The sequence below is a fragment of the Chanos chanos genome, chromosome 8 (assembly GCF_902362185.1).
Source record: "Chanos chanos chromosome 8, fChaCha1.1, whole genome shotgun sequence".
Lineage (NCBI taxonomy): Eukaryota > Metazoa > Chordata > Actinopteri > Gonorynchiformes > Chanidae > Chanos > Chanos chanos.
Window position 1 is genome coordinate 31,945,202 of NC_044502.1, and position 24,820 is coordinate 31,970,021.

The 24,820-nt window shown below is 40.7% G+C and overlaps 4 protein-coding genes across 4 annotated transcripts in view; 3 read left to right on the forward strand and 1 right to left on the reverse strand.

Annotated features, from left to right (window-relative positions):
- Window positions 1–1,438: 1,438 nt before the first annotated feature.
- npas4b (neuronal PAS domain protein 4b) lies at window positions 1,439–5,466 on the forward strand. The gene is made up of 8 exons (XM_030783100.1): window positions 1,439–1,613; window positions 2,031–2,194; window positions 2,409–2,511; window positions 2,619–2,910; window positions 3,046–3,155; window positions 3,381–3,516; window positions 3,650–5,298; window positions 5,441–5,466. The coding sequence occupies exons 1-8, from the start codon at window positions 1,439–1,441 to the stop codon at window positions 5,464–5,466; spliced, it is 2,655 nt and encodes an 884-aa protein (XP_030638960.1).
- A 3,620-nt stretch (window positions 5,467–9,086) lies between these two features.
- Window positions 9,087–10,484, forward strand: mrps12 (mitochondrial ribosomal protein S12). The gene is made up of 3 exons (XM_030782739.1): window positions 9,087–9,203; window positions 9,392–9,453; window positions 9,924–10,484. The coding sequence occupies exons 2-3, from the start codon at window positions 9,405–9,407 to the stop codon at window positions 10,304–10,306; spliced, it is 432 nt and encodes a 143-aa protein (XP_030638599.1). The 5' UTR covers window positions 9,087–9,203; window positions 9,392–9,404; the 3' UTR covers window positions 10,307–10,484.
- Window positions 10,485–13,304: 2,820 nt separating this feature from the next.
- Window positions 13,305–17,503, reverse strand: nlrc3l1 (NLR family, CARD domain containing 3-like 1). The gene is made up of 7 exons (XM_030781899.1): window positions 17,404–17,503; window positions 16,970–17,196; window positions 16,614–16,727; window positions 16,340–16,432; window positions 15,918–16,041; window positions 15,332–15,572; window positions 13,305–15,247 (listed from the first exon to the last, which is right to left on the reverse strand). The coding sequence occupies exons 2-7, from the start codon at window positions 17,119–17,121 to the stop codon at window positions 13,656–13,658; spliced, it is 2,316 nt and encodes a 771-aa protein (XP_030637759.1). The 5' UTR covers window positions 17,122–17,196; window positions 17,404–17,503; the 3' UTR covers window positions 13,305–13,655.
- Window positions 17,504–22,187: 4,684 nt separating this feature from the next.
- cnksr2b (connector enhancer of kinase suppressor of Ras 2b) overlaps window positions 22,188–24,820 on the forward strand; it is a 26,260-nt gene continuing 23,627 nt past the window's right edge. The window contains exon 1 of the mRNA XM_030781895.1: window positions 22,188–22,251. Coding sequence (XP_030637755.1) covers window positions 22,188–22,251 — 64 coding nt within the window. The remainder of the gene's footprint in view (window positions 22,252–24,820) is intronic.

Here is a 24,820-nt window from a genome sequence, read left to right on the forward strand (position 1 = left end):
CCAACAATATATGAATGTAAATCAAATTTTCAGCTGTAGCCAACTAAGAATTGACACAATAAGCAAGGGTTGTGTTAAGGTCCTGTTTGTCCTTATCTATTCCCCAATTGCAGTGGCACAAACACAGACTCGGTTCTAGGTAATATACATTATGGGGTCACTTGACAATGGATTGAAATTTGATATGATAAGAGAATAAACGTCTAAAGCGACTTTTATCGCGTTGGCAGAAAAATAACTGAAGGTAGTTATTTTATGTCACGAATTTTCTGATACTGCAGAGCATGAAACCAGTGGGGATGGGGAGGGGGGTAGTCTACTTATAATCGATAAACTAATTTGTTTTCTTGCTACCTTACAATGTTTTCTCTGTTTTGTCCGTTACGCACTGTACACCAGCACTGGAGAGGCACTGGAGGTCGTGCGTGCCTCCTACCTGCCACCTAACGTGCGTGACACCCTCAGTTCCCAGTCAGAAGTGCGTGATGATGCCAGTTTAAGAGCTAAATTTTAGTGATGTTGCAACAGAGAACTGGGGTCAATTAACATTCTATATTTGGAATTAAACTAAATTGTATGCTGTAAATTGAATCGTTACACCTCAAAAAATCTTTTCTGGAACATTCTACAAATTATAGTTACCTCTTAAAGTTACTCTGTCATCTCTGAGAGGTCGACGCACCTGTTTGTAGCAAGTGCTTGAAGGTGTTGATTTTCAGGTGTTTCAAGTAGCACGGTACATTAAACCACTGCGTCCATGATCTTTACACTAAAAACGATCCATATATCGTGAAAAAGTGTATATTTCACTGATTAACAGCGCACATAGTCAGGGACCATGTCTCTTCGCCACCTTGCCTCAGCTCCCTCTCGAGCGCACTAGCGTTAACACCGCGCGACAGCAAAGATATTTAATATTTCTCCGCCCCTTACAGACTCAGTTTTGTCCAAATCTGGCACTCTGCGTTGAGGGGGTTCCCATACCAGTCTTACGTCATCACCAGAGAGCAGGGATAGAGGGTAAAACAAATCAAGGGGGAGGTAGAGAGTTATATTCAGATACATCTATACGCCTCCTCCCTCCACTCTGTGTCTTGTTGGGTATATAAAGACCCCACCTGCAGTTTTCTAGCACAGTTCAGAATCCAGGCGGAAGAAAATTGAAAGTGAGCTGACACAAATTGAGTTAATACATCACCCGGGAGAAAAAGAGGGAAGAAATCAACTCAAGGCAGACTTCGAAAACACAAACACGTTTGGCAAAGAAAAGGAACAATGCTTAATACTTAAAAACACTTTTCACTTTATCTTTATGAGAAGCGGTTTAATTTAACGCTTCCCAAATCATGAAATAGGCGAATCTATCCTCTCCCAGTCCACTGATCACTGGTGCAGTTCAGAAAACTCTGAAGGCGAGCAACAGGCTACAAGCGTAAAAATGTACCGGTCCACGAAAGGGGCATCCAAGGCACGCAGGGACCTAATCAACGCAGAGATTCGTAACCTGAGGGATTTATTGCCAGTCTCAGATGCCGACAAAGCGCGGCTCTCCTATCTCCACATCATGTCACTCGCCTGCATGTACACCAGAAAGTCTGTCTTTTTCTCTCAAGGTAAGTTAAGCGGCTGTGATTGTTAATCTGTATGAAACAGAGTGACAAGTATGCCTCGTTGTGTGTACATTAATTATAATGGCTTTGCTACTATGATTAATACTGTTTTGTGACCCTGTCCAAAGTTCTGAAAAGTAACCGCTGTCTATGGTACTGATACACCGCTCTCGTCCGCGTAACTGCCAGAGGCGCTGTAGGAAGCGCATACAATCCCGCTCAAAACTTTCAAAGTCTTTACAAACGATTATTTGTTATTGTAAGAATCGTATCGACTTCAAGCCATTTAAACATATAACCCTGATGCCTGAATTGTCACTGTCGGCCATTAGTTAACTCTTCGGCGTCTTGATCTGAGGAGAAGTAAGACCTACATTTGCTTTAAAAAAGCAGTGTGTAACGCGCCTTTTCTCTACGTAGATATGTCAGTCCAGGCACGCCACGAGGATCGCGGAGGCTTCCTGTCACTCCCCGAGCTCTCGGAGCTGGTGCACACTTTGCCAGGTTTCCTGATTCTGCTGTCAAGTGAGGGCAAACTACTATATCTATCGGATAATGTTTCTGAGCACCTGGGACATTCTATGGTAAGAAAAAAACTTCAGTAATTCAGAATTTTGTCCAAATTCACAAACGATCTTTTTACAGTCTCTTGTAGTTTTAGTGCTGTGTATTATGTTTTCCTTTGTGGTTGATAATGTTTAACTGGCAAGACAATGTTAAAGGCTTGTGCTGTGACAAAGCACAGCTTTAAGAGAAACACAATACATAGGTGTAAACAGTCATTTTATTTCCATAAAGGTGGACCTGGTGGCTCAGAGTGACAGTGTATATGACATCATTGACCCAGCTGATCATTTCGTCATGAGAAGCAACCTTCTGCCAATGACCACTCCTGATTCAGGTAATGTCTCGCTTTTTTAAACATTTATCTGAATATCTGTTAGCTCTATGACTCAGTGTGGTGGACTAGAAATTCTCCTAACGGCAGATTTTTGTTTCTGTCTGTAGATGTTCTCTTTCGCTGTCGCTTCAACACCTCCAAATTTGTGAGGAGACAGGGAGCAGGGACAAAGCAGATGCTGGTGCGGGCTCGTTGTCTCTTGCCCTCTTACCCAGCCTCATCTTACTGGACGTCCAACCCTGTGTGGGTGTGTTTCTGCTCCCCTCTGAAGTTCCAGGGCTCTCACTCTGCTCCTGCCAGAAATCCCCTACCGACCCCACCGGCAGATCAGACCTTCTTCCTGGCCTGCTTCCAGTCCTGGCACAATCTTGACATGACATTTCAGAATGCCCAGGAGAGGTAAGAGAATGTGACATACACTTCCAAATCATACTTGTTGTGTCTATTTGCTACATAATTTCAAGCAAAAAGAATTTTGAGAAAGAGAGAAAATGGCATGTACTTAGCTTGTCACTCCTACCTGTCTTTTGAAAGTGTGAACGTGTACCTGGGCTATGAGGTGGGGGTTCTTCAGTCTCGCTCCTGGTACAGCCTATTACACCCTCGAGATCTCTCTCATGCTTCTGCCCAGCACTGCACCCTACGTAAGTACAGCTAATTCACCACAGAGCAGCTCCACACATGACTAACAGCAGAGTTCAATCCCACTCAGAACACATTGTCAACTTCACACAAGGAGCAAACCACACAAATGTTGAACTAACAGCAGGATATTGTCAAAAATTGTACTCAATATACATATGAGACAATATTTGATTTCTAAAACATGAAGGAGGTGCACTATTAAGAGAGAATCATTTTCTTTCCAGTGCGTGAAGGAAGGGAGAGGCAGGTGGAGATGGTGGTTCAAGTCGAGGCAGCTGATCACTCCTGGGTTTGGCTCTATATGGTCCTTCAGCTTGAGACTGGTGAACATCCCATCACCTGCCAGAACTATGTCATTAGGTACCACAGCTTTTCTAATTAAGCTTTTCTCTTCACACAATACCCATCAAGAACATAAAGAGTATATAAAGAAGTGATGTGGTAATACCAATCACTAACAACCCATTTCTCTCTCTCTCTCTTTCTTTCGCAGTGAGTCTGAGGCATGGTCAGTGCGGCAACAGCTGTTCTCAGAGCAGAACCAGCTGGCCCTCTTATACCAAGAGGGTCTGGGTTGGCAGTCCTCTGACACCCTATCCAGTCCAGAGCAGGTCTTCACACCTAGCAGCAGTGGCTTGTCCACACAGTCCTTTGATTTTAGCTTCTCCAAATCAGGCCGGAGCTCCTCTGAGGAGCTGTCCACTCCTGCCACTACGCAACACATCATGCCTCAGAGCAATGAGTCCTGTCCAGACTACTCCTCCCTGGATGAAGAGAGCTTCACCCAACAGCACACTGGTCACCGGCTGTGGGAAGCAGAGACTAATCAGCTCGCTGCAAGTTCAGAAACTAAAACTGTTCCCAACCCGCTATTTGGTTCCCGACCAGAGGCTGATCTGATGTGTTTCCAAATCCCAACACACCACTCAGACCCCCAGCCTTCTGCCTTAGGCCCACCAGCTCCCCTCCCCTCCCTTGTTACTCCCCAGCCTAGTCAGTGTGTGGGTGAGTTGGTTTGCACGCCCCCCTACACTCCTCAACTTGGAGATGGCACTTTCATGTTTGGTGATGAGCTTTTTAAGATGGAGCCCACCAGCACCGGAACCAGTGCCTCAACTCCAACAGCCCAGACCATGACTTTGCCCGTTTCCACAAGTTACTCTCTCTCCAAAGCCGCTCAAAATATCAAAAGGCTTGTTTTCCCTACAGATAAGAGCAACAGGCTTCTCCATGAGAGGATGCCACCTACCCCAGATAGTCCAGGAAATGGTGACTGCACTCTCATGGCCTTACCAGAGATCAGGGGGCCTCTGTATGTGGATGTGCCCCACAGGTCTTTCTTTGGGCCTCCTGAGGGACTCCTTACCCCTGAGGCCTCCCCTACCAAACCACCCTGTTCGACATTCTTCTCTCAGGAAACCGAGCAGGAGAAGCTAGAGATTTCACTCCTGGCTCAGTACATCAGCTCTCTAGCTGAGAGATTTTGCCCAGAGCCTCCTCTGTCCAAACACGACTCTTCCTTCCCCTCAATACAAGACCCTATTCCTCCCTCATGTGACTTCCTGCATGATGATTGTTGGAGAGGTCTGGATGCCTCTGTGGTTCCAGAAGATAATTCTCTAATTGAAGAGTGTATCTTAGCTGACATCCCTCTTCAGGTCGACTCTTCTTCCTCTCCATCACTCCCTTCCCCAGACTCGTCCTCTTGCTCAACATCTCAGTTCTCTCATCCTGCAACTGTGAACTGGTGCTCTCCCAGCCACACACAGGGAGAGGAGAGCACCTCAGTTGGTGTACACCACTTCTGTAGCGTCCAATCGGCGCACTCTAACTGCATGGCTGTTGGCGGGCCGCTAGGGGCGGGGTTGTCAGATGAAGGGGTGGCTTTATCGGAAAACGTAAGGGACGTGGAGATGTTACCTCCATCATTGTCCCCTACTATCTTGGCCTCCCCTCAACCCAGCTCTGTCCCGGCTCAACTCGCCACCGCCTCTGGTTTGCCCTGTGCCCAGTCCCTCCTGGAGGAACTGGTTGCCATGGAACCTGTGTTTGGGGCAGGTGCCTCAATTAGTCCTGCCTTGAGGCAAGAACCTGAGTTGTATCAACTCCCTCATGATGATCCACCACAGAGCTTCTATCAAGGTAAGAAGGGTTTGTTCAAACTCCTGCATGTAGCCACTGAACTATTCATCCAAATGAACTTGACCATAATGTAAAGTATGGTACAACTAAAATCATAAAAAATTGTAACCTAACCCTTCCTCCCTCTTTTTTTGTCTTTCAGATGGAGCCAGTGATCACATGTTCTAAAATAAGTCTGTGACTTAATCAATTAAGTATGGCACATTGCCAAGAACTACTGATTTTCTTTTTCTTCAAAAAAAAAAAACATTGTGTATTAAGTCTAATGAAAATATCAGCTATACGGAAAAAATGTGTACTTTTACATGCACCCACATTTATAATGCAACATGAAGTCACATGAATACAAACATTGTTTATATTTGAATGAAAAAAAAGGCTTCAAGATGTCTCATTATGGCAGTTTTACACAGTGCCGCTTTTTGTATTCACTTATAGTGAAGTGTATTGTCTTATGCAATGATCATATTGAAGACAAATGAAACACAATGGTATTGGTCCCATTGTACCTGGTGTTTTCACAAACTCACGTAGAGTTGTCTACGATAAAGTAAAGGATTGATTCCTATGTTCCTGCTATTTCACATATATGAACCTCTTTTACAAGGATCATGTTTGTGTCAGTAGAATTATATAATATGTTTTTTTTCTCTATAATGATTGTATTAGTTGCATAGACTTTGGTCACATAAATAGCTATCACTTTAATTAGTAATTCCATAAAAAACAATTCATGGAAATTTCCAAACATCTTTGTTTTTCTTATTCTAAAAATATGTATTTGCAAATCAATTAAAAACATCTTTGTCAAAGAGGATACTGTCAGTGAATTTATGAATTCATTGTGACCCTATCTCTCCATCATTCCCCTCTCACTTCCTTTTTTTTCATTCACTCCCTTTTTGGCGTGTCTCCATGGTTTCACAGAACTGAGTATCGCTGACTGACGCACATGATGAGGTACTATCTATTTTGCCTGACGCACGATCTTGACTCAGAGTCATGGTAGAGACAATCAGCCTCCCACTCCCCAGTACCAGCATATAGACACACTCACTCACACACACACACGCACACAGACACACACACACACACACACACACGCACACACACGAAGCAGCCACTCACTCAACCCACGCTCTCTCATTATATCTGCTACCAGGCCAGCACACAGTATGCGATATCTCCGTATATGGCCTTTCCTGTCCTCTCTCTTTTTCTTCAATGTGGTCTCATTCTACCATTATTTGTCTGTCTACTTTTACTGTTGCTGAGAGCCTGGATATTTTCCATTCACTAGCCCCACCTCTACCGCTCTGCAACCATTCTTACGCTGTCATTTATTCAAACTGGGCTCTTTTCGTCCAGTCTCCAGTCCAGTGAAATATTGCGACTCCTCATGTCACAGTAAACCAATGAATTCTCTCTGGTCCAAAAATAGTCACCAACCCTCCTATTAGTTGTCCATCACACTCTCTGAATGAAACTCTTCTCTCGCCCGCTTTTCTTCCTGTTCTCCTGTCCTTGGAGAGAGAGCTATGTCTTTCAGCAGTGAAGAGGAGTAAAAATAGTCATATCTGAAAAGAGAGGGGAAAAAAGGGGGGGGGGAGAGAGACAGAGAGCGGTTTTCAAGGCACACAAGGACTTTAGGTGCTCATTCCTCTCTCTGTCTCTCTCCACCCACAGGCCTAATCAGTCAGCTGAATTTCCTTTCATCATCCCTCTTTCACACATCTGTGCTCTCTCATATCCCTTCATTCATTAATGCCCTCTCCCCGTATGACTCACCACCCTCTCACTCATCCGTCCCTCAACTCTCCACTCCTTCGCTTCATGCCTCTCTCTTTCTCTTCTTCTTTTGCTTCATCCATCCACACAGGGCCTGTGCCCACTATGATGACAATACAAATGCAAAAGAGACACTCCCACAATCTCGCTTTGGTTAAATGCCATTAACACAACCCTCCTCCTACATGTTTTGCTCTTAACCAAATGAGCTCAGCCCTGCAAACCTGTAATCTTGTTATGAAAAGACAAAGCTGTTTTACATTACTAATCTAGCTGAGGTACAATTCCAGTTTACCGCAGCTTGAATAATAGTTTATAATTCTTTTAATCCTGTACGATTTGTAAATCTATTTATGTGTTGTTAAATACATAATGCTAAAAATGAGAATGATGTTGCAATTAAAAGTGAAACAGAGAAAATTCTCAAGAGTCAAGCAGCACATATATTCCATTTTATGAGACCCCAGTGCTAATGGACACATCCATTGATATCGTGCTCTGAGTTGATTGCTTTGTGCTGCAGCTGAAAATCCTCTAGTGCCATCAAGTGGTCAGTTAAGAGAACTGAATAGGATCCTCCACACCAAAACTTGCCTTGTCAACTCACTACTCAATATTTAAACTACGGAGATAGAAAACACAACACCAAAAACACATATACCCACAGAAACAAATTAAATAACTGAATTTAGCATATAAATATAAAAGTATATATTTATTTCAACAATTATTTATACAATTATTTTTATTTATATGTGTGTAGACATTATTCATTGTTAATTTATATGTTTATTAACTCGCATACGAGAAACTATTTTTTATATTTTGAAAATTTTACCGGCAATTTCAATCAAAGTTTACAAAGTAAATAGAAACAGCTTTTAACAGCTTACCATTTACCATTTGCCCCAACCTTTGGGATTCATTACTGCAGGTAAGCAATTTCTCATTTCATTTTCTTTACAGTTTCATGTGAGCCAATTTTTTTACACTCTCATTTTGTTCAGTGCCATGTAACAGCCAGTACAGCAATGTCTTTATGTAATAACAGGTATTTCTGATTACTGTGCTCATTCTGTGCCTCTTGATGACACACTATTAGGTTATCTGAGTGAACAGCAGAAATGGTCACTCTCCAGATGGCACTTGGATGTGTTGGAGAAGTAAGTCCAGAGGGAGTTTTAATATACTCTGACAGTGTTGCATCATCTCAGTCATTTCAGACCCAGCATTAAGATCTACTGACAGAAACATTGGTCAGTTTGCTTTGGAAACTGGATTTGTAATAACCTGTTTGGATCCCTTCCCATGTCATCATCGAGGGAAATGAGAATGTTGATATATTGACTAGAGCTGCGTTAAACTTATCTGTAAAAGTGTGGATAAAACAGTTAGAGGATTTAAAATTCTGGCAGCCAGTGTTTGGGGAAAAGCAACCTTGTGATTCAGTCCTGATCAGGCATACATCCTCTTTGGCCATGGTTTGAGCTGCAGGGAAAATGTGCTGTCAGAAACAATAGAATATAGAGGAAGTTCTCAAGCCATTCTTCAGACAGGGGCACACAGGACTCACCTTTGTTATGAAAATTAGTAAAAAATGCCACAAGTAAAAATGCCAGAGGTCCACGTGACTCATGCCATGCACCAGAGGCTGTGGAACATGTAATAGTTGCTTGGGTTGCCTCAAACATGAACCAGACTCAACTTATAACCAGAGCACCTTGATGCCCTGATTTTCACAAACCATGCCAAAGGACCAGGGTCCTAAAGCTGAGTAAAGGCAGCAATGAAGTTCTTATAAGTAGAACCTAAAAAGAAGCCAAGCTAAAGCTGCAAGCAGACGTAAAAACAAGGCTTGATTTCACACGCCTTCCATCGCTGTATCCTCTCCAAAACAATAGATGGCGGTATGCGCCTGTTCTGCCGACGTCCTTCTTTCAATAGTTCCTCCGAAGAAGAAAACTTCCGGAAAGACAAAAGGAACTCTAACCTTCAGTTTTGATGGGAAGCATGGCAGTAATATAAATTGTGTTTCTTCTCCTAATCAAACGGGTCGGATAAAAATACACATTGTTATCTTGGAGAAAACGCGTGTTCATAAAGGAGCCCGGAGATAGGTATGGTGCATTCGTTAACATGTTATGCAGGTGGTTATCTAATCCCGCTGTATTATCAAAGAAACTTAAAGGTGACAGTACACTAGTTTAACGTTGTTTACGATAGTTATTCTGTTGCTGTATGTCCGAACGTTACAACATATTGTTTAATTCTAACCTGGGTAACTTTGTGCATTTTTCTCTCGTAGAATTTCCAGCAAAATGTCTTTTCTCGGAGGTTTGAGACCTATAATGTCGTCAATCATGCAAGGTAAGCGTGAAATCCAATGGGCTGAAACGAAGTATATGGCCCCGTTAGACCAGTTGTAAACAAATTACACCAGTAGTAAACAAGGACTTGTTACAGAAGATGTCCCACCAGAAAGTTCTGTGGAATATAACTTGAATTCCATGGCGTCGGATGTTCAAGTCTATATTTTAGTCATACCCTACTGGATATGAATGAAATATATTAAGAATGTGCTCTGTAGAACGTTTTGCATTGTTTGATCTGAATGTGCTGAATTAAGAGGAACTCATATTGATCCCTTGAAGTACTTATGCAGTCACTAATGCAGTTCACTTTCATCATGCTATTTAAGTATACAGGTGGGCTAGATGAAACCCTGTTATTATTTAAGTCCAAGTGCAAAAATATTTTGTTGGTTGTTAAGCTGATTATGAGTATTGCGGTGTGTTTGTCTGATATCTACACAACATGTTTTGCCTGAATCATTTTAGCTTCCCAGGCTGTGTCTCCGTGGATGCCCTCCAGCTTCTGCCGGACCATGGCAACTTTGAACCAGATGCACCGCAAGGGTAAACCATCTCCTCCTCCACCCAAACCCAGTGCCACTTTTGGCCGCCCACAGCTGAAGGCAGTGGTCCTTAAAACCATGATCAGAAAGCCGAAGAAGCCTAATTCGGCCAATCGAAAGTGTGCAAGAGTGCGACTGTCCAATGGCAAAGAAGCTGTGGTCTTTATACCGGGAGAAGGACACAACCTCCAAGAACATAATGTAGTGTTAGTGCAAGGAGGCCGGACGCAGGACTTGCCTGGGGTAAAACTCACTGTGATTAGGGGCAAATATGACTGTGCCCACGTAGTGAAGAAGAAACAGTAAATGACATGAACTTATGGACAATGTTAGTTGCCATCATGGTTCCAGAGGATGCCGTATTCATTTCTAAGACCCGTCTTTTATTTAAAATCTCTGTATCTTTTCTTATCAATCACATAAACTTGCTTGGAAGCATCTAAGTGGTATATTGTGGACAGTAAGCTTCAGCTCCAGAGTTCTAATCTATCCATTTCATGATTACAATTGGTGACGAGGCCGGCTTCAGTTCAGTTTCTCAAGCAAAAAATAAATAAATAAATAATTCAAGCAAGCCAAAAATGCGTTGACTTATTATGCTTGTTGGTCTCTGTACTGCAGTGGTTTTTGTGTTTCTTCTGTATCTTCAGGAGTGTTCACTTTCCTGGTAAGGATTTATCAGAAATCTTGTAGCACAGCAAACAGTTATAACGGCAAATTTTGCAAAGCTGCTTGTTTAATGTTTTTCTTTCACACTGTACCAACAGTAGTCAATGGCTGCCTTTATAAATGAATAATAAATCAAAAAATAGACATGGCATGAACGAACAAGCTCACATGTTCAAATTACATGAAAACATTGTGGAAAAGAAAAGCAAATGGTTTTAAATAGTCTGAAAAACTACTGTGCACTTAGGACAGATATTTTTTATTATGTTTGCATCTTTGTTCTATGCTCATTGACCGCAAACAAAATGGTTTGGTGTAGGCCTTGATGGAATCTTTAAAGGACAGAGTTAAAAAAAAAAAAAAAAACATCCCAAAACTGTACGTGTTGTCAGGGACAGCAAGCATATATATGATTATGTTGGAAAACAGCAATTTTTTTGGCTCTTACGCTGGCAGATGTAGAAGCATGTCTTGTACAGTGAGGACTGGATACGAATATTCTGACATTACTGTGAAGCAACCAATGAGTGGAGGAATCCTGCCTGTGACTGACAGGCAGCCTGGACCTGTGACTTGACTCTGTAAGTGAGGTGTGGGTGCCTCCTAGACAGCATTAGTAACTGGATAATTTCTTGTAAAATCATGTGGGTATATAGCTACTGGAATCTGAAGTTTCATTGGCTGATCCTCACTTGCTTTAAAAGTGTACGGGAAGAGTTTTAAGTTCAAGTTGACACATTGTCATTTTGAAGAAATTCTAGCTGAAATTTAGTAAAGAGATGCAATGTGTTTAAATGACACAATTTTATCTTCCCTAATGAGAGTAATTCCAAGATTTGCCAGCATAGGAGAAACTATATGCAGTATGGAGAATTGCTGCTAAGAGGTCTTGAGGTTCATACCGTATGCATGCGAGTCAGAAAGTGTGAACATCATGCTTCATTGGCTGTCTGGCAATTACTGAACATTCCTCCACACTGCTTATCTGTCCAGATGGTTCCTCGGTATGAAAAGTGTGAGCCAACTGATTTTCTCAGCCAAAATCAATGTGTTTTACTCCTGCGCAGTTCTGATACCTAACCCGTTGCACTCATTTGACTCAGTAAGAAATGTTCAACACGAAAACTAAGATCCCTTCTCGGGACCTTGCCCTTGGTCAGACTGAGGAAAAGATATTTCCGTTTTCCTTTTGTAAATGACTCTGGACAAAGATGGCAAGGGAAAACTCCTGAAAAAGACCAGGTCCAGCTCCCATTTCCATGTGTTTGCTGGCTGTCTGATGGAAGTTATGGGGTTTTGAACCAGAGAAGGTTTGTAGACTGACACATTCTGCATTCATCAGATATCTCCTTCAATAAAGTAGAAGACACAGAGATTGTTTGTACTTAAACAAATGTCATAAATGTAACCACATGCTTCTTATCATTGCCATAATCACCCACATATGTGTGCAAGTCAAAATTAATGAGTGTTGAGGAGTTAATCTAATAATAATATCTTGGATAAAACAGATAGATTCACTTTAATGAGATTTCTGACATCTAAAGATGATGTCTAATCCGCTTTTTAAAAACCAGAGGTGTGGCACGTTTCCCAGTAAACATATTACTTTTTTTTAAATATACACATCTGCACAGTTGTAGGAAAACTGGAGCTTCACGAGCAGACATTCCAGTGAATCTAAAACATCACACACTGAAATGTGTCATGGGTAAACCAGATAATTCAAATAATCATAGACTGCATTTGTTAGATGGTTTATTCTCTTCTCTCCTCTCAGGCTGATTCTGGTTCAGAATGGTCTCCAAAAATATAATAGTCACCAGGACCCTCTCAATGTTCCCAGATGTGCAGTTCTTACTCTTCTTTACTCTTTACATTTTGATACACACTAAGCATATTTATGCAAATTTCATGGACCAGTCAGGCAATGTAAAAGTCACACTAATTTCAAATTCTGAAGACATTCATTTATTTCATACAGAGCCATGGTGCTATTTACAAGCATGCATCTCTTCCTCATGAAGAAAAAAATCTAGGCACACGATGATCAACCTATGGATTTTGATTTTTCAAATGAAATTTGTCAAAGAAAGAAAAGATACTGCTAAAACAGCTGTTCAGTCTGAAATGGAACATTCTGGATATATTAAAATCTTTTCAGTGCAATAGTCAGTAAATACACACCAGTGCTTACACATATTTAAAGGGAAGCCCACTCAATGCAGAAAACTGGTCTTAGCTGTTTTCTTTCTTGCTCATAGCTATGCTTAGTACATAGTGGTACAAAGCTATGAAATCAAAATGTGGCTTTTTGTTACATATAAACTGGAAAAGGAGCAGGTGCTAATGTAAAAGTTATCTAGAAGAAGACACCAGAAGTAGAAAAGGCAATAATTACACAGTAGGGCACTCAGTTGGGCTCAACAGTTATTATCATGTCTACAAACTCTGTCTTTAAGACAGCTCTTTGTTCAAATGGTAAAAATGTATCTTGCATTTCTTATCATTCTGCATACTTTTTGGTTTGACACTTCAACCTTCACCTGAAAAATCATAACTACATAATAATAACACCAATTAAATTAATTGAAAAACACACTCCAATATAAAAAATTACCTGAACTACTTTGGTTACCGTAGAGGGAACACTTGTTAATACGAATTCCAAGAATCCCTATTACTATTGTAATTGTTCGACATTCCACTCAAAAATGACAAAGTATTAAAAACATCTCTCAGAATGAAAATATAAAAGAGGAAAAGGTTGGAAGGTGGGGCTTGTAATGATGGTGATATAGAGAAACGACTAATAGTTAGAAAAAGCTTTAAGACCGGTGAAAGCAACATCCCATCGGGTGTCATGTAGGTTTTTGTACCTACAGCACCACTACATAAACACACATGATGCACCAATGTTTTAATGAATCCAGCAAAATCTTGAACTTGTTTCCATCATTCGGTTTTCCTCGTGTTGGTAGCATTATCAGGTGCAGTGGATTGGAAGTCTGGGCGACAGTTCATCCAAACATCGACTTAGGTTCTCATTCCTTTCGGGATAGTGGTTGTCCTTGATCTTCTTTCGGATAATGCGAGCTGTCTCCTCTTGAGCCTGCTGGCTGGCCAGCGTATTGGAGAGGAAACCTCGCAGGAGATCCTGATTGGCTTCCATGGATAACCCCAGGAGGAAACGCAAGAATATGTCGTAGTTACCATTCTTAGAATGCAGCGCCCGGTCTAGTGCACTTTTATGCAGATCGACCATAGAAGGCTCTTTGAACATCCTGGTCAACTTGTTGCCATCAAGGACATTCTTTGAATTATTCTTGAATGAGAGGAAGACGTAAAGAGCAGCCATGTATTCCTGCATGGTGGGGTGGACAAAGCAGTGAACCTTCTCCTGGTACATCACAAACTTTTCTCTGAAGAACTCTGTGCAGATGCCTGTTTCAACCACAGCCTTCTGGGGATCAAGGTCGTACTCTTTCCACTGTTCTTTCTCGATCCTGAACAGCCCTTTCTCCAACATGATGAAAGCCATCTTCCCTAATTTCATAAGAAACTCCTTATCTGCAGCCCACATCTCCTCAGTCTTGTTTTGCTGAAGCTTCTGAGTTCGCATATTGATGAGAACAAGCAAAAGGTTTGTGTACAGATGAGTGATTGCTTTAGGAGGCTCTGCTCCTGGCTTTGCATTTTGAAACTCCTTCTGAAGTGTTCTGCATGCAACCCAGCAGAACAATGGCATGTGGCACATGATGTAAAGCGTCTTGGTAGATTTCAGATGGCCAATTATCTTGTCTGCCATCTTTTGGTCAGGGATCTTCTTCCTGAAATAGGCATCTTTCTGTTCATCTGTGAACCCACGAACTTCTAACAGTTGGTGAACGCGTTCTGGAGGGATGAGATTGGCTGCTATTGGGCGTGAGGTGATCCAGAGGAAAGCAGAGTGGAGCAAGTTGCCCCTGATGAGGTTGGTAATCAGCACTTTCACTGTTGTGGGTTCTTTAGGGTCACACCAGTATTCAGTTTTACGGAAGTCCAGGCCCATAAGGCAGTCATCCACACCATCACAGATGAACATGACCTTACAGTCTTCAAAGTCAAGAGTTTCCACTTCTTTCATCTCAGGATATAAGGCTTGGATTAACTCCATGAAGCTTACTTTTGTGTTTTCCATTGAGTTCAATTCCCGGAATGGAAGTGGCAAGAGGAAGAAGATGTCTTGATGGGCTTTACCCTCCACCCAGTCCAGGATGAATTTCTGCACCGTGGCAGATTTACCAATCCCTGCAACCCCCTTTGTTAACATTGACCTGATGTGCCTACTTTTAACTATCTCAGGGTCAAATATGTCCTTGCATGTGATCACTTCCTCCTTCCCGCTGTGTTCCTCAGCTAGTTCTTCAATCTCCCGCACCTCATGCTGACTGTTGACGGCTGCGTCACCACCATCTGTGATATAGAGGTCCGTATACATGGACTCAAAGAGCGTCTGCTGTCCCTGCTGAGCGAAGCCTTCATATATACTTTCATATTTTCTTTTCAGAGTCATTTTCAAATCATAGCGCACTTCATCTGCAGAGAGAGGGGAAAGAGAAACATTACAAATGTGACTATGTGATTTGTGTAGTGATGATGAGCTTCAGGGGAGACACTCACTTCTCTTACAAAGCCCCTGCAGGTAATCAGCTGCTCTCTTTAAGTTCATGTCCCTCAGGATCACATCGGTTATCTTTAGTGACACCTCAATGTCGCAGACCTCTAGCATTTTATCCACCAGGTCAACAATATCAAGGCCATCAAGCGGGTCTCGAAAGCATTCTGGGTAACGGTTCCACACCATCTTCTTGAAGCACTTTAATTCTTCCACCACCAGTTTCTGCAGAGTGCTTCGCAGCGCCTGGTATTAATGACACCAATGATTACTTTTGTTTTTTTAACCAAGACATAATTCAGATGAATTACGTAATTGTGTAAGAAAATCATATAGTCTTCGGTCGTTTTCTTGTTTTTTTTAATCTGTTTTTTTTTTTTTATTCTAGGAAGCATTCGTATTTTGCCAAAATATGACCATTAATGTCATGAGCCACAATGTCATTAAAGTCATGTGCCATTGATGTAATGTCAAGTGGAATATATCTCTCAAACCATAATGTCATTTTACTGGTAGCACACACATGTTGGGAAGTTGCATTGTTGTAGTCTGCATATTCAATTGATAATCCACAGTATTCAGTCAGAATACCTTAAAAGTGAAGTCCACAGTGAGTGCAGGGTGCCTCTTCTGATTAGGATCTTTTAGTAACTCAGGTTTCAAAGGGGGCTGAGCACTTTGCTGCTGGTTTGAGCTGCTGGACTTCTTCCGAGACCTTCGGAAAAAGTGCAAAGAACAGCTGAGAACTGAACAAAATTTTGCATGGAAATGAAACAATATAGATTGTAAACTACGGTCGTGGTGCCTCAAAAAAAAAAAAAAAAAAAAAAAGAAAAAGAAAGAAAAAAAGAAATGCAGGTTCTCTGAGAACCTGTGACATGATTATTATACAAGAAAAGAACTTTGTGAAAATGTGCATGTGTCTGCAACTGTGACCACTGAACCCCGATGACTGAATTCCTCCTGATAAAAGCCTGACTCCCACTACACAATCAACAGAAATTTGTGCTCACTTCCGCTTTCTCTTGGGCTCGCCTTCCTCATTGTCTTCACTGTCTGTGGAGTAGCAGCTGGATGAGAAGGAGTCATGTCTCTCCAGCACAACCCTGTAAACAGCAAGAAACCTCATGTGAACCATCACAAAACAGTCTACCTACACCTGAAGCACTTGACATGCACAAGTTTAAGTGTAGAAGTATGGCCGGTGTGTAACCATCGACTTGTCCTGTGTATTGTGAATGCAACAGAGAGTGCGCAAAACAAAATTATATGCATGCTAGCTCATACTGGGTGACTGGAGGTTCCTCATCCGTGTCTATATCATCGGGATGACAGGACAAGCCATCACTATGCATTGACACATAACTGTGGGGTGGTGACTGCGCTCTCTCCACATCGTATCTGTTAAAAATAGAAAAAGATATGCAGCAACAGCACCGAATCAGTATTATAGGGCCATGGTACTCTGTTTCTGATATGTTTGTGGTCTGCATTTCTCTCTTCCTTGCGTCTTGTTAAACATATTTTGCCGGTCAGACTGCAATGAACCTGTTGGACTTCTGAATGAGAAAATGCTAAGAATGTGATATGTGATCTCACATGGGTGTAAGACTGGTTAGGCACGTAACGATACCACAGTTTACCTGTCACCTTGGTCCACAGGCCCCCACTCTCTGAAGTCAAGGGAGAGTCTTCTATCTGGTACAATATCTTCATCTTCCCCTTGATCACTCCCAAACGCCGATGCCCCTTGACCAAACGGAAGACTGTTGTCTGAAGCCGCGTCTACTTCCATTATCGAAAGAAGCGCTCAGAGTAGCCTATATTATTTTGCTTAAGAAGTCCAGGATATGGCAAGCAAGCTGTCCTTCTGAGGGAAAAATATAAATGAGAGCAAAATTATACGTAATGTTCCTGTGATATGCCAAAATATGCTTCAAACATAACAGCTAAACCTTTCGCGATTACTTCCGCAGTAGTTATGGCCTATATAAAAGTTGCGATGTCATAAGTTGAGCAGACAGCTAGCTTCGAAAAATCAGCGTGGAACACTTAGGTATATTTTTTAGATACTCACATCATACATTTTTTGCAGTCCTGAATGAAGAAAACTCAGCCATAAACTAAATTCATAAAAGGTTGAAAGTCCTCGATGTTGCACCGTGTTTAGCTGTTAGGCTGAGACCACTGCTCCAAAACTTAACCTCTCTCAGGTCCAATCGGAGTGCCTTGAAGAAGGATTTCCTGATAGGAAATGTGTAGCTCTTGTCTGAGTGGCTGAGAGGAATACGCAGGCATTTCCCAGGTATTATCTCTCGTGAAAATGTTACATACATACATATGTATGTATATATATTTTAGAGAAAGCAAGTACCCGTGCGCAAAAATAACATTAAAAATGCAACACTTAAAGGAACACTTTAAAAAATATTAACATGGCTTGACTGTATGATGTTCATATAAATACGCCTTAAAGCGTATTTTTGTGAAGTATACGTTTTATCCTTTTCCAGAGGATAGTAAATTGTGACTTTTGGGGCATTAGGATTGAGGAGCTTTTTTTTGAGGAGTCTTTTTTGTAAGTCTAAAAAGCAAAATTCCAGATTCTCTTACAAGGTATTTCTGTTGGACCTAAATGATTTTAGCCCTTGCTTTAGTTTCACTTTCGCGACGTCACATGAGCCTTCTTCCACACCTCTTAAAGAGACCGTTGCGACAGCCTTATTCAGGGAATCAAAAACGAGAAAAAGGACATTGGCATAAATATATCGTGGCATAAGTATAGGATTTTCTTTCTTTCTTTCTTTCTTTCTTTCTTTTTTTTTTACAGCTTTTTATTGAATATTTAAAGTATGAGATCAGAAACTTAAGAACTTCAAGGAGAACGTGCAGTCTTTGCTTATTTCACTTTGTCTGCCACAGCACAACAAACTAGCCATTAATGAAACAGCAAAGAGAATTATTTTTTTTTATGAGACAAATATGAATGCATGTTGACAGTAATTGTAAAAACATTGCTAAATCTGGTTACTTAGACAGTAATTTAAGTTTAGGAAAACATGATCATGCTAATTTTTAAGGGCAACAGACACAACTTCAGACAAATCTGCTTTACAGTAATCAATATTTATTTAAAATTTCGAATGAAATAAAATTACACTATTACACTAAATAGAGTTTATTAGTCATAGTATTAGTAGTAATAGTCGTGCTAGTGCTTGTTGTATTAGTGTTAGTATTGGTATTATAAATTACAGTGTTCGCAAATACAGTTACTAAATACACCATCATCTTAATAAGAACCTAATATTAAAGCTAATGATAATTTTTGATAAGTCAAGTTAATATGCAGTACAATGTTTGAGCAATGAATTAAGGCATGTGCTGTCTCCAGCAGCAGATTGTTTTTTTGATCTTGGTTTGCATGGTTTGTTGCATCAGGGTGGAGAGTCTGGGGGAAAAGGTCAGGTTTTTGCTCAGATACCCGGACTTTTCAAGTGCTTGAGGCTTTTTGTGTTTACTCAAGAAAACTGCATGGAGAATGTTTGCGCTTCATTCAATCCATTCTCGGCACAGGGATGATCAAATCTCATTTAAATTGTTACCATCTCTCCTTACATTTCTTCATTCAGCAAACACTTTTATCCAAAGTGACTTACAGTACATATATACATTTTCATCCGTATGTGTGCTCCCTAAGGATTGAACCAAGGATGTTAATATAAATACCTCGCTGTTAGCACCTTGGTCTACCAGTTGAGCCATAAGAATACCTGATATAGGATTGTAGTGGCACTCTGTTTCCGTGCTCTTTTCCGTGATTGCACCACTTTTGGAGTAAGTCGAACAAACAGTTTTGGACACGAGCGACGAGTCAAGATAACTTTCCTTTCTTTTTTTTTTTTGTTTACTTGAAAACATAAAGTTACAATGTCAAACGCACGGTCAAAGAACTGTGTTGCTTTTCACAGCATCTGACTCCAACTAACCAAATTATGTCCAATCAGAGCTACTATTAATCAGTGATGTCATATTTACACATTCAACAAGCCAAAATACAGAAATGTCTTTGCCATTTATACATTACTAAATTATGCACTTCAGACCAACATAAAGCTTATAAATCATAATGAAATTACCCTTACCAGTTTTTAATAGTTTTTAAACTAAATTATTATTAATCAAATTGTTCCTCTTTGGCTCTTACAAGGATGAAACAAAATCTCTACCACAGTAATCTGTATTTGCACACATGCGCTCTTATTTTCTCACAAATGTAGAGTGATCATAGCTCCAGTTGAACAAATTTAACAACCTGTGGGGCTAGAATATAACAATAAAAAGGACACAGTTTTGTACAATATTATGCTGGAAATGTTAAGCCTCTAAAAAGGAACACTATAGTGATGTTTTTGATCACTTGCTTGGTTGTTTTTGTTTTGTTAGCTGGAGACAGCTGACATCTCAAGCCCCTTATTCTGCAGAATTTGCTTCCATCAAAAGGCATCTGCTCACAACTTGGTTAGGTTCACCGAGTGACCATTTTGTTAGGTCAGTCTCCTCTGTTCATGACAGAGACTGCTCTGTCCATGAAAACATCCCTTCATAGGACTGTTAGGAATCAGGGAAACACAGCTTGAACTTGAAGGTGAATTTACCAACAATAACTCTGGTATCAGAAGGTGTGCCCCAGAATGCAAAACACACCTCTCGATTCAACTTCTAGATTCAGTCTAAATGCTGGTGCTTTACAGAAATCAGACTTTCTGCTATTACATAACTTTGACCACATATGGACTAATTACTTTAAAACTTGGCTTTTAATCCATCCTCTATACTCATAATGTCTCATGAAGTTTGTTATTTGCAATACTAGTTTGACCTGTCCGCTCTCAGTTCAATTGTCAAACTTTTTGGTGTTTACACAGCATATGATACTTATGAAAAGCAGTGTGATTATAACAAGATTAGCCAGTTATGTAATTTCTTTTTGTATCTGTTAGGATGAGCGGAAGAATCAAGTTCAGGTATGAATAGATTGAATTGAGATGTCTCAGAAATTACAATGGGGACTTAAATCTTTTAAATACTATATTTTAAGTTTAAAGAAGGTTTAATATTGCAACATCAAGAAGGTTTAACCACCCAAAAAACAAGAAACAGAACAAAACAACAACAGCAGCTAAAAACATCCAGCCCAGCAGAAGTCTTGAGGAAGCAACTCCTCGATGGAAGAGGCCAGTAGGGGCTTGCATAACTTGCCGAGAATAAGAGAGGTACCACCGACAGTTAACTGACAGCTGAGTGACAAAGTTGAGTAAATAAAAGAGGTACATTAGAACATGGAGCTTGACCCTTGTCATGAACAGGCTAAATGACAGTCAGAGAAAATGAAACTGTGAAATTTAACCAAATTCTGACAATCACCTTGTCATTGATCATCTCCTGCTCTGGCTCCAGGTGCCGGTTGAAGAGCTGGTTTACATCCTGAATCGTGCTCCTTCTAAATCTCCTCTTTGATTTATTCACAAATCTTTAAAACATAAGCACACACACACACACACACACACACACACACTCAAATGCACAGGGATTTCTAACCTGTTACACTTCACAGGGAGTCAGTTTAACAGGTGGCACATACAAAGCTATTTCAATTATTTACAAATACGTATAGATCATCATTCTGTCGGTTTGAGATGTAAAAAATTCCAGATTAAACAGTCAAACATGACCATGGCAAATTACATTATTGATTATGGGAATGGTTTCAGTGACAACGTAATCGGCATGGTCCGTGCCACTCCCGTCTTTCTCCTTATGCGATCGTAGGCAAAGCCTTTTCAGCCAAAGTGTTTTCAGTAGACTACATGTGAGACCTCATAGACAGTGAGCAATATCTAAACTGTCTGTGGCAAAATAGGCGTCATGGCAAAACGTTTTTGTTTTTGTTTTTTTCACTGCTGATGGCATGTTTTGATTTCAGGGACTAAGTAAACCGATAATTCGTGCATACCGACGCCAGGTCGATTATATTCTCTTATTTCGCCAGTTTTAGCGACATGAATTACGACAGCGATAAACGTCAGATTACGATGATGACACTGCAGTATGAAAGGATGTAAAAACAAGTCTTTGTTGGAATTACCAGTTGACATAATGTAGTGCCATTTATCGAACTATAAGCTTAAATATGCACAATAAAGCCAACGAGGGCTTCATAAAAACCCACAGTCGCAGCTTTTGTGTGGCCCACACATACGTTTAATCTGGAACTCAATGAAAAACCAAAGAGCAAAGAACTCATATCTCGAACTCCTTTATTTTCATTGTTAAAGGAGCCGAATCTCATCACTGTGACGATTGAGCAGAGGGAACGGATGACTGAGTAGGGAGGGAGTGAGAGAACGAACCACATGAACGCGCACACAAGACTGAACTGTTTACTAAGAGCAGGTTTAGAGGGAACGACTCCACATAGGCTACACGTTGTTTAGCATGTCGTTTAATTCAGCTGTCCGTAGAAAAAAAATTATGAAATAGACCCTGTACAAGTAATTTCGAAAAATTACGAATAGCCATTCTCTGCTAGAAACAAAGGCAATATTCTTCGTGCGTTTCAAAACACGAGTAGCTCACAGAGGAAAGCCAAGGATCTGAAAGCATCTGACTTCAGCAATCCACGAGAGCAATGCACTTGACGGACTTACATCGTATCTCTGAAGCCGCTATATCCCACCTCAAGGATTGTAGGGAACGGGTGTGAAATATCTGCTGGCAGATAAGAAATAACCGGATTTGCGGGTGTCGAAGCGTCTCTTCTTTGCGCGTTTGTTTAGGTACAGACTGCAAACTTCCACAATGGCTTTGGTCATGGAACCTGTAAGCAAGTGGACAACTATTCAAGTGGTAGACTGGATGAAAGGTAATGTGTACATCCGTGTGGAAGTAGGCTATTTGTTTTATACTTGCATGACAATAGAAACGTTATTCAATGCCTGAAATAAGATTTGGACTCTCTTGTGTATTCATTAATTTTTGCATTTTTCTGTTTGTTTGTGTATTTATGTACATACATACATACATACATACGTACATGCATGCATGCATGCATGCATGCATACATACATATATGCATACATACATATTTTGTAATGTACTGTGGATGATAATTTCATAATTTAGACTATATAGACTATAGACTGTATAAAGGGGCCAAATGTCGCCTTTCTCCACGCGACGTGCGGAATACTGGGTTTTGTCCACATGTGAAGCCTACAGCCTCAAACAAATACGTTGGAGCACGCGAAACGCATTAGCATTTATATTAACATTCAGTAGTACTGAGATGAACTTTATACAGCAACGAACAGCTTGGAGAGTCAGTATATTGGTAAGAACTTCTTATCACGAAGGGCTGGAAGAGCAAATACGTTCACACATCAGATACTATGAATTGTGACTAGTCACGTGTAGAGTTAGGAATCAGCTGTCGACCCTCAGGCGGTCAAAGGGCTGTGTTGCTCACTGAAAAGGGGACTTGAAATATTAAATTAGAGCACTGTTCTGTCTCAGGATAACAAGCTGTTTCTATTTCTCGACGCCGGCTTCTGGAAATCAACTCAGAACAAACCTAGATGTACCCATAACATTTTAGTTTTGACAGGTTTATGTATTAATCGGTACCTGAGCACAATGGTTTAATTTAACTACATAGAATATGTTTAAAAATGTAATTGTTAGGTTTATAATTGGACAAAAAGATTTTTTTTACTTTATCTTTTTTAATGACTCATTGTCTATAATGTAACAGTGAATTTGACAGTTATCCAGGTTTTACATGCATCTACCCATGCAGGACATTGTGTCTGCCTTTTACTTCACTTAGATATTTTCTTACACAGAAGGGTTCATGTTTGTGCATATGTGTCGTTTGACTCATTGTCATTGGCTGTGTTTGTGTTGTGTGACTGCTCAGGATTGGCTGTGAATGTGGTATGAGGAAAATATGGCATTATATGGAAGACTTAATTCTGGTGCTCATTTACATCTGGGCTGCAGAGACATATGCAGACAGGCAACATGGTCTACTGATTCAGAGGTATGCGTTCCATAGAGAACACAGTTAGATCAGACAGTCTTGCATAATATGTGTGATTGTATACATGCATATCACTGCACGCAATTTAGAACTTGTACAACAGCATTCCGATGAAGGACTGAAGCTGTTAAGAAGGCAAAAGGTGGCCCAGCTCTTTATAAGTCACTAGATATTCATAAATTGTTTGCTGTTTTGTTTATTTAACCTGGTCTCAGCAGATGGACCTTTTGACAAAGTGTTTTGACTGGGGTTGTGTAGCTCTGATAGATTTTCATGGACTGGTTATTGGGTTTTTTTTTTGTTTTGTTTTTTAGAGAGAGGTAGTCTTAATAGAGGCGAACTTAAAGGCAGCTAATAATAGGTGGTTTTCTTTAGTGCCCATACAAACAGGCAGCCAGTCAGTTTCATTTGATTATTGGTTTTGTTCCTCGCATCTAGTGGTACATTATTACCCTTGTCAGTCAGCTTTTACATACATTGAAACTCTTTAAAAAGAATTATCACAGGCAAGCAAAGGCTATCCAGTAGTCAACAAGATGATTACAATGTACAAACAGTGTGACAGTTTAGTGCAACACCACGTGAATAGTTATAATAGTTACTGAAAGGGATCTCCCACTGTTTGAATGGAACAGAAAGGAGGATGTAAGCTGTTTTATCAGCTGTTCAAACACATCCAAGAACAGAAGATACCATGTGTTCATTCACACATGTATGTGTATGAGTTTGTCTCAGCTGAAGCCTCTAAGGCGGTTGGTTGCCTGGGGCTGAATGTTCATCACAGCCTTTTGATCAATGAAGTGTGAGAGTGTGGTTGGTACACACACACACACACACACACACACACACACTCTCTCTCAAACACATGCACTCACACACACACTCATGCACATACACAAACACTGAACAACACCATACAGTCGCTAGTGTATGATTCCGACAGATAATATTTAGACCAGTTTCTGCCTCAAGGACCATGTGCAGTGGTATTTGAAAGGAAGTTCTTGAGGCATTCTTGTTTACAGCATTATCCTCATCCATATTTGTGTGTACACATCTGACAGCTGTCTCTGTCTCTAGCTGTACCCACAGCGCATAGAAAGCTGCACTTGCTTCACCATGAATTCTAGCTATGTCAGTAGGGTGTGTTTCAGACTGATTGCCATAGCTTTACTTTTTCAGACTCATTGATAGAATAGATTGTATGACATACATGCCAGAGGACTTCTGATATGAAAGACAACAATATTTCCATTTAAGTAGCATTATATTCACATCAGTGAGTGAGATGTTTTCCTATTGTATAGTGCAGCAGTGTCTACATGTGTCGACATGAATAATGGGTAGGGCATGTGACAGGTTCTTATCAGTCAGTATTCATGCCACTATAGCC